We start from the raw sequence: 16196 nt of genomic DNA on the forward strand, positions 1-16196 counted from the left end.
CAGGAAGGACATACTGGCACTGGAGCGTGTCCAGTGGAGATTCACACGGATGATCTCTGGAATGGCAGGCCTAACATATGATGAACGGCTGAGGATCCTGGGATGGTATTCATGAGAGTTTAGAAGGTTGAGGGGAGATCTGATAGAAACTTACAAGATAATGCATGGCATAGAAAGGGTGGATGCTGGGAATTTGTTTCCGTTAGGCGGGGATCCTAGGACCTGTGGGCATAGCCTTAGAATTAGAGGGGGTCAATTTAAAACGGAAATGAGGAGACATTCCTTCAGCTAGAGAGTGGTGGGCCTGTGAAATTCATTGTCATGGAGCGCAGTGGAGGCGGGGATGTAACATGTCTTCAAGGCAGGGATTGATAAATTCTTAATCACGCAAGCAATGAAGGGATATGGGGGGAGTGTGGGTAAGTGGCATTGAAATACCCATCAGCCATGGTGGAGTGGACTCAATGGGCCAAATGGCCTTACTTCCACTCCTATGTCTGATAGTCTTATGGTCTTAACTGAGTTACACCTGAAACACATTGACTGTGAAGATCAGGCAGTTTAGAAATCAGTCCTCAATAAAAAAGGAATACCAGTTAACAAACAGTTTAGGAATCCGGTTCCGCCAAAAATAACAGAAACCAGCAGCAGTACACATTGGATGTAGTGTACTGAGGAGATTCTAAATCCGTTAATTTTTAAAAATATTTTCCTCCACATTTGCACCTAACAGTGGTAGTTCTTATATTTTCCCCACCACCAATGATATATGTGTGCAGGTTTGAGATACAGTGAAGAACAGCAAGTGCATAAACTTTTACTTATATTCCACCACCAGAAAGAGAGGAAACTATGTTTTCCAGCGTAGTAAAGGACAACTCCACCCACTCCCCCACTGCCCCAGCCAACTTTGCATACATGTCCTCTATGTGAGGGAGTGGATATTAATCCAGCTTTGAGAAGCTGTTTACTGTTTGCTTAAAATCCCCACAAAAACAAACTGAGAAGTCAGGCTTCACAATCGGTACAACTGGTGCTGTCAATTCCGCAAACTGCACTGGTTTGATGATTCCTTTGCTCTCAGCCTCCTGATTTCTGCTTCTACTTTTGCCCACAAGGCAAATGGCACTGAGTGGGCCTTACAAAATCGAGGAATTGCCTCCTGGTCAATAAGTAAGATAGTTTTGTCTCTTTGATAGTTGCAACTCCTTTCTGAAAAATATCTGGGTATTTCACTAGGACGTCACGAAGCAGCCATTTTCTAATCAAAAAATGTTGAGCCAATCTAGGTGAACCTTTCTCAACTAATTTTGCCTCAATAGATTTGGACCCTAGCCTCTTACTACCATCAGTGGTAACTGCACTAACCGCTTCTCATAGGAGACTGGAACTGAAGTCATACCCTTAATTTGCAATGGTTCGCCAGTGTATATTCTCCGTCTGACTGAGGTCTTGCACAGACTTAAGGATTGGAGACCCGAGTGAATCTTGTTAAAAACAGATTCTGCAACCACAGATACAGCTGCTCCGGTATTGACCTCCATGGGTGACCATTTATTGAAACATTAATTTAATCAGTTCCGTTTTTGATGTCACTAAGCAATTTAATTGTTTCAACCCACATATAGGGGGACCTTCTAGGCTATGCACTCTCCTGGGTATCGGCCTGTGAGTTTTCTTACTCACGTTCTTGTAGGACTTCTTTACTCTCTCGAGTCTGCATACTGGTGGAAACTACAATGGCTTGCTGACCCAGATCCTGAAGAACATTTTAACCGCTTGGCAGAGGCTCAGCTTTGTTGTGAGGTTTTGCTGTGGGCTGTCTTAGGGTCCCTCTGCTCAGGATATGCCCTGTGTGAATGCCTACAGTCAAGTGGTGCTCCCCAAGCTCAGTTGGACAAGTGATGCTGTCCACTTCCATTGGGATGCCCTGTAGTTCCCATGCTCTACTTGCCACATTTTCTAATGACAAAGCCAGTTGCAGTGCATGTTTGAAGTCCTGTTGGGCTTCATCTAATAGATGCTTCTGTATGGTTATGTCATTAATCCCACATACCAAACAGTCTCTTAGCATCTCATTCATGGTTAATCCAAAATCACAGACCTCTGCTAGTTATCTTAACCTCATCAGAAATCCCAATATGGATTTTCCTGGTTCTCTAACAGCCAAATAAAATTGACAGCATCTCAGGATTAGTGGAGGTTTGGGGTCATAATATTTGTTAACCAACTCAGTCAACTCCTGGAAGATTTTATTGTCTGGAGCCTCTGGGAAAGTTAATCCCCTTATAACCAAAAATGCTGCAGGTCTGCAAGTGGTCAGAAGGATTAGTCATTGTTTTTCATCTGCCCCAATATAATTAGCCTGGGAAAAAAAATTGCATTCTTTCTACATGCTGGGTTCAGTCTTCGATGGCAGGAGCAAATGAGTCAAGCTTCCCAAATAAAAGCACAATGCCAGAAATGATTACTCCAAGCTGACTGCTGCAAGTGAGCATCCTTCAGACACATACTGTTTTCTCCGATTGCCATTGAAATAACTGCACAGAGGCCGGTATTGTGCCACCAAGTCAACCTTTATTTACTTGTACACTAGCTGCAGCCAGCTCCAAGTCAGAACCCGGACTGAGGAGGTTCTAAATCCCCTGTCAATATTGGTCAGTTTCCCTGGTTGGCCCAGGTTAATAACCCCAAACAAGGACTTCATATTCAATGAGGCCCCGCTGGTTCCAATAATGAAAATTCCTGTCAATCTTTTTGAACAGTTTGGAAGTTTAAAAAGAACACCTTTTTTTAAGTTTATCCAACATTCATTGCCTTACTCCCAACAACTATTACTTAAATTTTGTAACCCATGCATTCATATTGCACCCTTAACCCTATAAAAGCACTCCTTTTAATCACCATATCCAAATATCAATAAAGCCATCGATCTTTGTTACATACTGTTGTTCCCAGAAGTAATTTGAAGATGGGTTTCTGAGAAGACAACACGAGGAGGCAAAGTTTGAAATTCCACCTGTGCAATTTGGAGTAGTATTGGAATTCTGCAGTACAGATGCTGACTGTTTGATCCATCTTACTGGTGCTAACTCTTTAAAAGATCTGATTAATATTGTCTCACATCCTGAACTTTTAATTCCTGTAACCCTTCAGGTTAATCTTCTTCAAACATCCAGTGTACTTTTTAAAACCATTTATCACTGAGTCACATAGAATACAGATGGCCAAATGTCTGGGTTTAAGAGGGAGTTTTTACAGAATGTCTTAAATGATGAAAGAGATATATGGAAGGAATTAGACACATTCAAGCAAGGCTAAGGCATTGTCTTCAGTGCAAGAGGTTCACAGTTATTGGTCATGGTTTTCTATCATTTGCCATTCATTTTTACAATGAAGATTATCATTGTTTGACTACGCTTTAAGCTCTGTGGAATAAATCTCTGAAGACTCTTATTGTCTTCTTGTATATCTACAAACAACTTGTGTCCATTAACTAGCAAGGGCAATATAATTTATTTCTTTAAAATGTCAAAATCCAACAAACGATTAAGTTTACTGCCTTCAAAAATAAAAGCTTTAAAATGAACGTACATTCCCCACTTGTTAACCTCCTCCCAACTGCTCTCAGACAATTTTATAGTTTATGGAAATCAAAAATATTATGTACAGCAGTTATATGAGCAGAACACTTGCTCTGAGTCAATTCCTGTTTTTTTTCCTCACATAACAGTTGCTGCTTGTAGCTGCAGTCAAGATGTATCATGTGTGTCTGAAATGCACCATGCTCACTCACCTCCTGTAGCTCATTTGCAACTGCTCACTGACATCAATCATCCAATTGTCCCTCGGTCAACCGTCTTTCTGCTTTCCCTAACCTAACCTTTTGCCCTCTAAAAGAGATCTCCGTTGCTTTTCTGTTCTGATCAAGTTATCAAGTACTTACATTTTCTGATGTCAGGTTTTGGACTCCTTTTGGCACTTGCAATTTCAAATACATCTTAATTTGTCTTTTGGTCTATGTATTGAATTTTTAACATACTTCTTAGTCTTCACATTTCAAAGACCTCTAGTTTCCAACTATTAGATCTTTAGTTAGTTAGAGTCATCGTTGTCAAGGTATTTGGGGCATACAGGAAAGTATTGTATTTCAGATTAAGAAGAAACTACAAATTTCATCTGTACAAACATCTTTAACTGTATTATTTGCTCCAAAATGTTGGAATAAAATTTCACTGGAAAATCTGAAACAAAAACAGAAATTGCTGGCGAAACTCAGCAGGTCTGGCAGCATCTGTGAGAAGAAAGCAGAATTAACATTTAGACTCCGGTGACTTTTCATTAGAATTGATAGCAAAAAAAGTGGAGGAGGGGAGAGGTGACTGGATAGGTGGAGATGGTGCCCTGAAAGAGAGATCCATGGAGGGCAGACCAGGACAGTAAAGAAGCTGAAATGTGATAATGAAAACTGAGGGTAGGAGAGAATGGGAAGTCTGTGATGAATGCAAACTATTAATTCAGTTTAGGATACCTGGTCGACATGGATAAGTTGGGACGAAGGGTCTGTTTCCGTGCTGTATGACTCTCTGTAATGTGATAATTTACCTGAGAGTAGGTGAAAATCGATTGTGCTAAAAACGTCCCAAGTCATAACAGGACTGGATGTGGGGTGGGTAAAAAATATAGAAGGATAGAATCTGCCTCTAAAGTTACTGAGCTCGATGTTGAGTCCCTGAGGCTTCAGGCTCCCGAAATGGAAAATAAGATGCTTTTCTTCAAGCTTACGCTGAGACTTGCTGGAATACTGCAGCAGACCTGCAGCAGAAATGTTGGCGTGGGAACATGGTGGTGTGTTGAAGTTGCAGGTGACTGGAAGCTCTGGGTCATTTTTACAGAGAGAATGTAGGTGTTTTTCATCCAGTCTGTATTTCATCTCCCCAATGTAGAGGAGACCATACTAAGAGCAGCGAATACAGTAGATGAGATTGAATGAAGTACAGAAAAATTGCTGCACATCTGTCCAGGATCTTGGATAGTGAGGAGGTAAATGGGCAGAGTTACACCTTCTGTGATTGCATGGTAAGGTACTGTGGGGATATGTGGAGGTCTTGGGAATGGAGGAGGAGTAGATCTACGAAGCTCAGGAGAGACCAGTCCCTACAGAATGTTGACAGAGGAGTGGGGTGGAATACATGTCTGCCATCTTTTTGGCATAGAAAAGGTAGCTTACAGTCCTTTGGATGTAGAGGTTGGTGAACTGGTGAGTGAGGACATTGATGTGGGAGGGAAGAGATGGGTGAGGGCAGAAGTGTGGGAGATGCTAAAGGGCTTGTTGATGACCACTGAGTCGGGAATCCCTGGTTGATAATAAAGGTGGACATTTCTGAGGCCCTTCGAGGAAGGTGGCAACAGGTGTGCTGGAGATGTAGAAACTTGGAGAATGGGATGAAGTCCTTACAGGAAGCAGGGTGTGTCAAGGTAACTGTGGGAGTTGGTTGATTTGTAATGGATATTAGTCATCCACGTATCCCCGGAAATTGAAATAGAGATGTTGAGGAAGGGAAGGGAGAAGTTGGAGTTGGACCGGGTGAAGGTGAGAGCAGGTTGGAAATTGGAAATGAAATTGATAAATGTTTCCAGTTCAGAACATGAGAGGTAAGCAGCACCAACAATGTCATTGATATACTGGAGAAAGAGTTGTGGAAAGGGGTCCAAGTATGATTGGAACAAGGAATATTCCACACACTCCACATAGCTGGGGTTCATGCAATTACCCATGACTATACTTTTGACCTGAAAAAAGTGAGAGGAGTTGAAGGAAAAGTTGTTCAACATGAGGATTAGCTTGGCAGGGAGATCGATCTCCTGTAATATCTATAGCTAGAAGCATAGAAAACACTTCCACCACCATAGTTGTCTAGAATACTACATGCAATTCTGGTTGCCCTGGTATAGGAAGGATGTTGTTAAACTAGAAAGTGTACAGAAAAAATTTGCAAGGATGTTGCCGGGACTGGAGGATTTGAATTATAAGGAGAGGCTGTATATGCTGGATTTTCTTTTCCTGGAGCATTGGAGTCTGAGGAGTGACCTTAGAACGCTTTACAAAATCATGAGGGACATAGATAAGATTAATGACCAAGGTCTTTTTCCAAGGGTAGGGGAGTCCAAAACTAGAGGGCATAGGTTTAAGGCGAGAGAGGAAAGATTTAAAAGGGACCTGAAGGTCAACCTTTTGACACAGACAGTGGTGCATGTATGGAATGAGCTGCCAGAGGAAGTGGTAGAGGTATTAAAATTACAACATTAAAAACAACTTGAAGAACATAAAAAGGGAAGGGTTTACAGGGATATTGGCTAAACACAGGCAAATGGGAGTAGTTCAGTTTAGGATACCTGGTTGGCATGGATGAGTTGACTGAAGGGGCTGTTTCCGTGCTGTATGACTCTATGGCATTCTAAGAATTTATATTTACATTTTCAGATTACAGCTTTCAAAACATTCTAAGGTCACAATGGAGTTCAATTTAGATAAATGTGAGGTATTGGATTTTGGTACAACAAACTGGGGGTCTCGTTCTGGTTGCCCTGTTATAGGAAGGATATTATTAAGCAGGAGAGGATTCAGAAGAGATTCACCAGGATGTTTCCGGGTATGGAAGGTTTGAGTTATAAAGAAAGGCTGGATAGGCTGGGACTTTTCTCACTGGAGAGTAGGAGGTTGAGAAGTTTATAGACCTTATAAAGGTTTATAAAATAATGAGGGGTGTACAGAGGAACTTCGATTATCCCAAAATCAATTATCCAGAGGAGATCTTGAGGTCCCAATAGAAATATTACATCAAAGACGTGTTTCCAACAGGAATTGCTTCTTTTGTTTACAGTGATTAAAAGTGAACTCTACTTCCTGAAATGCTGCCAAGAACAGTCCTGGACTGATGGGAGCCCAGGCACTGTCTCCAACTGACTTACCTTCCACCCCCTCTCTCTCCCCTCACACATTCCCTAAAGTTCTACACAGGGGTATACCCTAAACCCCCATTCCACAGATAATCTCTCCAACATTCCTGTACAGTGCAAAGGGGGAACTTGTCAAAAGTTGAGTGTGCTGTTTGGAGACTCACCCCCCCCAAAAGGCAGCAAGCAGCAGTCTTGTTGGTGGCACTCCAGCTGCACCAGAGAGGGGACAGGGGTGGGATTGGACGGGGGTGGGCACACGGGGCAGTGTTGGACGGTGTTGGGGGGGCGGGTGGGGGTGGTATTGGACGGGTTGGGGACAGTGTTGGATGAGTCTGGGGGCGGGGTTGGACTAGGTTGGGAGGTGGGCAGGGCTCACACGTGGTGTGCTGTGCACCTCCTGAACGAGGAGTGGATTTAACAGAAAACTGCGAGCCCCAGAGGAAAGGCATTTAATTGATTAACCAAAAAATCAATTATCTGAATGAAATAGTGCCTGCCCATCTCCTTCAGATAATAAAGGTTCCTCTGGTAGGTGTCTTTTCTCTAGGATGGAGGATTTCAAGACTTGTGGACATATTTTTCAAGTGAGAGAGATTTAAAAAAAAGACATGGGGGCAAATCTTTTCCAGAGTGTTTTGCATGTGGAATGAACTTCCTGAGGAGGTAGTAGATATGGACACAGTTTAAAAGAGATTTGGAGAAGTACACAATTAGGAATGGTTTGGAGGGATACAGGCTAGAAACAAGCAGGTGGGACTAATTTAGTTTGGGATTATGTTTGGCCTGGACTGAAGGGTCTGTCTCCGTGCTGTATGGTGAAAAGTATAAGTCTCATCACAGGTAGTTAGAAAATGTTTCAAAGTGAAAACTTGAATGAAAGTGTTCAAATAAAGTGTTATGTGTAATATGCCATTTATTGTACTGAATTAACTGCAAGATATGGTTGGGGTGATAATGGCTGCAAGAGACCGTAGTGTTGAGGGTTCAGGAAAAAAAATCATGTGGGATCCCAGGTGCTGATTATTGAGAGTACACGCCTTTAAATGACAGCAAGATTAGACAGAATTACCTCAAGTGTCTGATCAGAATGCCTTAACATTAGCACTGAGGAATATAGTGGCACAGTGACTATGTTACTGGATTAGTAAATCAGGGGCAGGACCCATAACCTGTGGACATGAGCTCAAATTTCCAACATTGAGCTAGAGGAAATTTAAATTCAGTCCTGGAATAAATTTCAGGAATAAAGGCTTATACTGTATTGTTAACAATAGCACTTAAACTATCAGATTGTTGAGAAAATCTATCTGCTTCACTAGTGTGCTTTAGGGAAGGAGATCTGTGCTTGTGGAGGTACTGTCAAAGACTGGTAAAGCCTTGGAAAAGGCTGTTTATTGTTGGGAAGGGAGTAGGACAAGTAACATAATACAGAAAATCAGAGCCAAAAATACAGAACCTTCTTGTCTCTTCTACTAAAGAGTACCTCGAGAAAATTGATCTCGCCAAGAGACGAAGTTACTACAAAACTGAAAACTTTGTTGTCCTTGATGAGATTAAAACCTGGAAGGAACTTGCTGAAGGTGAGTCATATATTTTTATACTTCAAACAAAATAAGCTTGGAGGAGAAGGTAGGTCAAGAAGCTTGCACTCTGAGTTTGAAATGTTCCTGATGTTTCCCTTTAGTGACAAAAGAATGGTAAGGTGTTAAGTGTTCAGTTGGGAAAGAGGGGATCTGCAATTATATTGAACTCCATCTCAAAGCACTATGGGTGTTGAAATGATATTTTTTTTTGTACTCTGGATTAAAAATTGTGAAAATATACTGCTTCATACCAAAAGACCAGAATAAGATGTAGTTTTTAAAAAAAATGTTTTAGTGGGACTCATTGTGTGTTGTATCTATCAAGTTCCTTTATTCAAGAATTGGAGAAGGGTAGACATCTTACCTCGTTTGGTGTCTGTCCAGGGCAGTTTTGCTCAGTGACAGGACTCGATTGGTTTTTCAACCAGAGCTGGTTGCATGTTCAGGAATACTCAGCATAGTAACAACTTCCTGATTAGTTCCTTGGCTCCTGGCTACAGCTTGGTGTTTGGCCTATACAGCAGAAACATTCAGCCTGTGAAAGAGACTGTATTGTTCTCTTTCAATCTTTTATGCGACTCGAGAAATAAAACACCAAGCAGCCTTCTCTCTGCATATTCCCTATTTGGAAGGAAACAGGGAGAAACTACCATCAAGACATTGAAAAGGCAAAACCAATGAATGGAAAAATGGGAATTGGCGTAACCACAAGCTCATATCTTGACCAAAGAGTCAAAAGGAAAACAGGTCATTGGCACCTGTAATCGGTACTGGCGCCAGAACTGTGCTTCACTGACTCGTATCTTTGTTCCTTCCCAGCTGTGACATTTGTGTCCTGCCTAATGTTTATAAGTTTATTTGTACGTGTATTGGAAATTTTTTTTAAAACAGGATTAAATTTAAATTTTAGGAAGTTTTAAATTAATAGTTTGTCTTTGTTTTTAAACAAGAGCTGAAAATAATCTTTTAAATCCATAGTTGTTTTCTTGTCAAGTTCAGAATGCTGATAAGTGTTTTCTTTTAACCTGGGTTCATCAGTCAGGGAAATTAGAGATTTTCATTAAACCTCTTCACGAGTGTTATGACTCCGAGAGTTCCGAATTTATTTCCAGCACACCAACCCAGTGAGTTGTGACAATATACCCATGCTCAATGACTGCAGTGTTTCAAGAAGACAGTTTACCACTTTCTCTAGGGTTGTTAGGCACAAGCAATAAATTCTTGTCTAGCTAGTGGCACTCACATCCCAAGAACAAATAAATTACAAATTAATACCAGAAATATGTGGGTAGACATAATCATAAAAAAAACCGATGGCGACCCAACAATGGGGTTTAAAATGCTAAATGTTTTAATGGAATGGATCCAGAGAGTGCCTTTCCTCTTGTGGAGAAGAGGATAACTAAGGGGTCTCTGTCATCAACAAATTCAGCTAGAAAGTTCAAAGCAACCTGTTTACCCAGTGAATGTTGAGAATATGGGACTTCCAGCATGGGGAGTAGTTGAGGTAAACAGCATAGATGTATTTAAGGGAAAGCTAGACATTTGCGTCAGGGAGAAGGGAATAGAGGGTTATGATGTGTTTAGATGAGGGAAGTTGGGAGGTGCTCAAGTTGGACATAAACACTGGCACAGATACGTTGAACCATATTTCACGATACTGTATATCCTGTGTGACCCTTTACAATTCCTTTTTAGTGTTCCTGAATCAGCAAACAATCAAATACATTTGGAGTAGTCAGCATAGCTTTAAGCAAGAGAGACCATGCCTCACAAATTTGTTAAGTGTTCTTTGATGAAGTGACCATGAAGGTTGACGAGGGCACGGCAGTAGATGTGGTCGGTATGGATTTCAGCAAGGCCTTTGATAAGGTTCCACATGGTAGGCTGCTCTGGAAGGTTAGATTGTGTGGAAACCATGGGGGGCTGGCAAGTTGGATACACAGTTGGTTTGATGGTAGGAAGCAGAAGGAAATATTGGAAGGATGCTTGTTGGACTGGAAGCCTGTGACTTGTGGAATGCCTCCGGGTTTGGCGCTGGGTCCATTTCTGTTTATCTATATCAATCTCTGATTTGGATGAGAATGTATAAAGCATGATTAGTAAGTCTGCTGATGACACTAAAATAGGTGGTATTGTGGACCGTGAAGAAGGTTATCAGAAATCACAGTAGGACCTTGATCAGCTGGGGAAGTGGGTCGAGAATTGGCAAATAGAATTGCATTTTGAGAAGTCAAATCAAGGCAGGAGTTCCATGGTGAATGGTAGGGCCTTAAGGAGTGTAGTGGAACAGAGGACAGCACGTTGGCTCAGTGGTTAGCACTACTGCCTCATAGCACCAGGGACCCGAATTCGATTCAAACTGCGGGCAACTGTCTGTGTGGAGTTTGCACATTCTCCCTGTGTTTGCATGGGTTTCTTCCAGGTGCTCCTGATTCGTCCCGCAATTCAAAGCTGCGCAGTTTAGGTGAATTACCCGTAGTGTTCAAGAATGTGCAGACTAGGTGGTTGAGTCAGGGGGAAGTGTAGAGTAACAGGGTAGGGTAATGGGTCTGAGTGGGTTACTTTTTGGAAGGTCAGTGTGGACTTGTTGGGCCAAATGGCCCATTTCCACAATGTAGAGATTCTATGAGAGGGACCTTGGAGTTCAGGTGCACAGTTCTCTGAAAGTGGAGTCACAGGTAGACAGGGCAGTGAAGAAGGTTTTTGACACTGACCTTCATCAGCCAGGGCATTGGGTATTGAAACTGGGAAGTTATGTTGCGGTTGGACAGGATGTTGGTGAGGCTGCACTTGGAGTATTGTGTTCAGTTTTGGTCACCTTGCTCTAGGAAGGATGTTTGTTAATCTGGAAAGAGTGCAGAAGAACTGTACAAGAATGTTACCAGGACTCAAGAGTCGAGTTGTAGGGAGAGATTGGACAAGGTTGGGGTGGCATGGTGGCTCAGTGATTAGCACCGCTGCCTCATAGTTCCAGGGACCCAGGTTTGATCCCAGCCTCGGGCTACTGTCTGTGTGGAGTTTGTGCAAACTCCGTGTCTGCGTGGGTTTCCTCTGGATGCTCCTATTTCCCCTCACAATGCAAAGATGCGCAGATTAGATGAATTGGCCATGCTAAATTGCCCATATCGTTCAGGGATGTGTAGGTTAGGTGCAGTATTCAGGGGTAAATGTAGAGTTATAGGGTAGGGGAATGGGTCTGGGTGGGTTACTCATTGGAGGGTCAGTGTGAACTTGCTGGGCTGAATGGCCTGTTTCCACATTGTTGGGATTCTATCGTCCTAAGCTAGGACTTCTCTTTAGAGTGTAGAGTCTGAGGGATGGATCTTATAGAAGTGTCTAAAATCATGAGAAGCATAGATAGCGTGAATGCATTCAGTCTTTTTCCCATGGTTGGGGAATTGAGGACTAGAGGGCATCAGTTTAAGGTTAGAGGGAAAGAATAAAAGGGAACCTGAGGGACAATTTTTTTTATACAGAGGGTGGGATGCATATGAATGAGCAGCCAGTGGAAGTGATTGAGGCATGTACATTAATAATATTTAAAAGGCATTTGGACAGGTTTAGAAGGATTTGGGTGGCACAGTAGCTCAATGATTAGCACTGCCGCCTCACAGCGAAAGGGACCATGGTTCAATTCCTGCCTCTGGCAACTGTCTGTGTGGAGTTTGCACATTCTCCCTGTGTCTGTGTGGGTTTCCTCCCACAGTCCAAAGATGTACAGGTTGTTAATTGGCCATGCTGAATTGCCCATAGTGTTCAGGAATGTGTAGGTTAGGTGCAGTAGTCATGGGTAAATGTAGAGTAATGTGGAATGGGTTTGGTGGGTTGGTGTGAACTTGCTGGGCTAAATGGCCCGTTTCCACACTATAGGGATTATATGATTCGAAGTGCAGAGAAATGGGGTTAGCATAGATGGACATTTTGGTTGACATAGATCTTTTGGCCCAAACTGATCCGTCTCTGTGCTGTAGGACTTTGTAACTCTCTATTTGGAAAATGCTAGAAATATTCAATAGGTTACAAAGTGGGAGCAATAGTGTTAATGTTTCAGATCTTTTTTGGGGGAAAAAAAGTTCAAGATTTAATTGTGTGTGTGTGTTGGAATGGGTCAGGGTGGTGTTAGACAAGTGGTTGGTGAACAATCAGCCAAGGTTTCTGATCACACTCATCATTCACTTCCTTACTGGATGTCAACATGTGTTAAAAGTTTGAATGTGGCTGTGACACCCTTTACACAGGCAGAGGATTTATTTTCTCAGCACATAGAAGAAGAGTTATTGTTCCACTGAGCCACTGAAAACTTTTCTTAAAGCCTCATGGCAAATGCAAGAAATTTAGCAGGGTAGACAGAATGAAACTGTAATCATATAATCAATTAACTTCATAATTCAAGGTTCATTGAAGTCTCTCAAAATATCTGTTTGGGAAAAATATATAAATATGACTGAACTATTTCAAAGCAATATCTTATCCAGTTCTGACAGCTTAGTAGGAAATTAGTCCCTTAAATACATGTTATAGGCACACAAGAGACGACTGAATAATAAATGAATAATAATCTCTACCAAAGGCAGCATAAATATTTTACATTGATACTATGCCAACAGGGGCATGAAATCTATAGAACCTGTAACTGATGAAAAAAATCTAGGATTCACACATTTTTCAAAAACCTGACCCATCTATATATAAAAAACCTGTATAATTTATATTACTTATCCATTAGCCAGAGGCACTTTGTAAAGATTGAATTTTCTAGCATATGGGAATGCAATGAAAAGATAGATGCCGTTGGAAATTAACTACCAGTCCTTGATACACATTCACTGCCAGTCCTTGATACACATTCACTGCCATAGGCTTATCAAATTACATGCCTTGCATTGATTTTCAGCTGTTTCAGGTTATCATTATGATGTGAAGTCACTTGAAGCGGTTTTGAGAAAGTGATGTGAACCCATTTCCAGGAAAAAGTTGCACTTTGTTTTATTTTCTGATGAACCTGTGCAGTTTGATAACACAGTTCTTCACTGGAGATAGGAGTGCCCCAGTTGATGCGTCAGTCATGACTTAGTTTGTACAACTCTCATCTCGAGTCACAAGGTTGTGGAAGATCCCACTGCACTATTTCAAAGGAGTTTTCTCCAGTGTCCTGGACAATATATATCCCCTGATCAAAATTACAAAACTAGATTATCCAGGTCATTGTCGCATTACTATATGAGAGTGTTTATTGTATGTAAGCTAGCTGCCTGATAATGACCCCATTTCAAAAGGCTGCGTTTGCCGGTACCATGGAGTATGCATAGCAGATGCATGTGCAGTGTCAGAGGTTTGCATATGCGCAGTTGATATGGATTTTGGGTGTCAGCAGACAATACAGTTCAAGAAGTACTTCATTGCTGGAAATCTGATGTTTGTGAAAAGCATTCCGCAAAAAATCTTTCTTTCCTGTTTTTGGTTTCATACCAGCTGCAGTATAACTACAATTGATAGAAAACTTCTTTTGGAAAAGGAATTTTAAAAAAGCCACAAATTCTACTTGGGGTGGGTCTTGAGGTTGAGGTGTTGAATTGCAAAACAAATCTTGGATTGGTTTAGAAAACTTTTATTCAAACAATTGTCTGGATTCTTGTCGTGCAACACATGGGTACATAAAAAGGGAGTGTGGAAAACTGTTCTGCTGCCTGGATGATTGCATTTCATGGCCACTGAAAGATTGCTTTGCCATTTCATCACTGTAGGAGCAAGAACCTGTCTCAAACTGGTACTTGTAAGAAGTTGCAGCAGTTAGTCACATAGTTAAGTCTGATCATCGCATTCTGGGAGATGTTAATTTTAAGTCCAACTTCAGAAGCTAAGCTGTATCATAGAATTATCTTTTACCTGAGCTCAGGGTGCAGATAAACTTCAAATTGGACTGCCTGGGACAAACTACACAGAAACTGTAACACAGATGTGTGTTATTTAAAACGATATTCACTTATTCCTCATTATCTCTGGATTTACTGCCCAGGGATCGATGTACTTGCGAGGTTGGTCCAAGACCCCAGCTTTTCCTCAGATCCATCCAGTCCTATAGCATGGTCCATTATAGTCTATGGGAGAGTTACATGGTAGCTGTGTGCGCAATTTCTGTTATCCACATACGGTCTGTGTCCCATCCACTGCAGATTACCAGGATTTGGTGTATCGCAATATTTTCAAGAATAGCAATGATTTATCAGAATTTTTATAACATTTAATCATATGATTTCAGTGTTGCTGGCAAGGTCTGCATTTATTGCCCATGAATTGTTAGTGCAGAACCATCTTATTATACAAATGGAGAGGGATGGTTAAGAGTCAACCACATGTAGGCCAGGTTGGGTAAGGTTGACAGATTTCTTTTCCCAAGTGATCATAGAGTCACGGAGATGTACAGCACAGAAACAGATCCTTTTGACCAACTTTTCTGTACCAACAAGATATTCTAAATTAATCTTGTCTCATTTGCCAGCACTTGGCCCATATCCCTCTTAAACCCTTCCTATTCATATACCCATCCCGATGCCTTTTAAATGCTGTCATTGTACCAGCCTCCACTACTTCCTCCGGCAGCTCATTCCATATACGTACCACCCTCTGTGTGAAAAGGTTGCCCCTTGGGTCCCTTTTAAATGTTTCCCCTCTCACTCTAAATCTATGCCCTCTGTTCTGGACTGTTTTCCCCCCCCCCCCCCCCAACCCAGGGAAAAGACCTTGTCTATTTACCCTATCCATGATTTTATAAGGTCAGCGTCCGATGCTCCAGGGGAAAAACAGCCCAAGTCTGTTCTCCCTGTAGCTCAAACCCTCCAACCCTGGCAACACCCTTGTAAATCTTTTCTGAACCCTTTCAAGTTTCACAACATCCTTCCTATAGGAGGGATATCAGAATTGCTTACAATATTTCAAAAATGGCCTAATCACTGTCCTGTACAGCCACAACATGACCTCCTTTGGATCTTCACTGATAGTAGATTCCAGATTTTTTTTTACATTTCCCAGCTGTCATTGAACATAGAACATAGAAAAATTCAGCACACAACAGGCCCTTTGGCCCATGGTGTTGTGCTGAGGATTAATCCTAATGTAAAATAAAATAACTTAAACTACAAACCCCTCAATTCACTGCTATCTATGTGCATGTCCAGCAGTCACTTAAATGTCCCTAATGACTCTGCTTCCACCACCACCGCTGGCAACGCATTCTATGCATTCACAACTCTCTGGGTAAAGAACCTTTCTCTGACATCCCCTCTATACCTTTCTCCTAATATCTTAAAACTACGACCCCTCGTGCCAGTCAGTCCTGCCCTGGGGAAATGCCTCTGACTCCTGACTCTATCCATGCCTCTCATTATCTTGTATACCTCGATCAAGTCACCTCTCTTCCTCCTTCTCTCCAGAGAGAAAAGTCCTCTCTTCATAAGGCAAGTGCTCCAGTCCAGGCAGCATCCTGGTAAACCTTCTTTGCACCCTCTCCAAAGCCTCTGTATCTTTCCTATAGTAGAGCGACCAGAACTGGACACAATATTCCAAGTGTGGTCTCACCAAGGACTTGTAGAGCTGTAGTGAAACCTCACAGCTCTTAAACTCGATACCCCTGTTAATGAAGGCCAAAACACC

General features: G+C 41.8%; 1 protein-coding gene across 3 annotated transcripts in view; it reads left to right on the forward strand.

The window, feature by feature from the left end:
- Nucleotides 1-16196, forward strand: part of LOC122543809 (macro domain-containing protein CT2219-like) — a 955696-nt gene that overhangs the window by 9284 nt on the left and 930216 nt on the right. For 2 of the 3 annotated variants that reach the window (XM_043682599.1, XM_043682598.1), the window contains exon 2: nt 8439-8540. The exons of the other annotated variant lie outside the window; for it this stretch is intronic. In XM_043682599.1, coding sequence (XP_043538534.1) covers nt 8439-8540 — 102 coding nt within the window. The remainder of the gene's footprint in view (nt 1-8438; nt 8541-16196) is intronic. 3 annotated transcript variants of the gene reach the window in all.

This window comes from Chiloscyllium plagiosum, chromosome 45, assembly GCF_004010195.1.
Source record: "Chiloscyllium plagiosum isolate BGI_BamShark_2017 chromosome 45, ASM401019v2, whole genome shotgun sequence".
NCBI lineage: Eukaryota > Metazoa > Chordata > Chondrichthyes > Orectolobiformes > Hemiscylliidae > Chiloscyllium > Chiloscyllium plagiosum.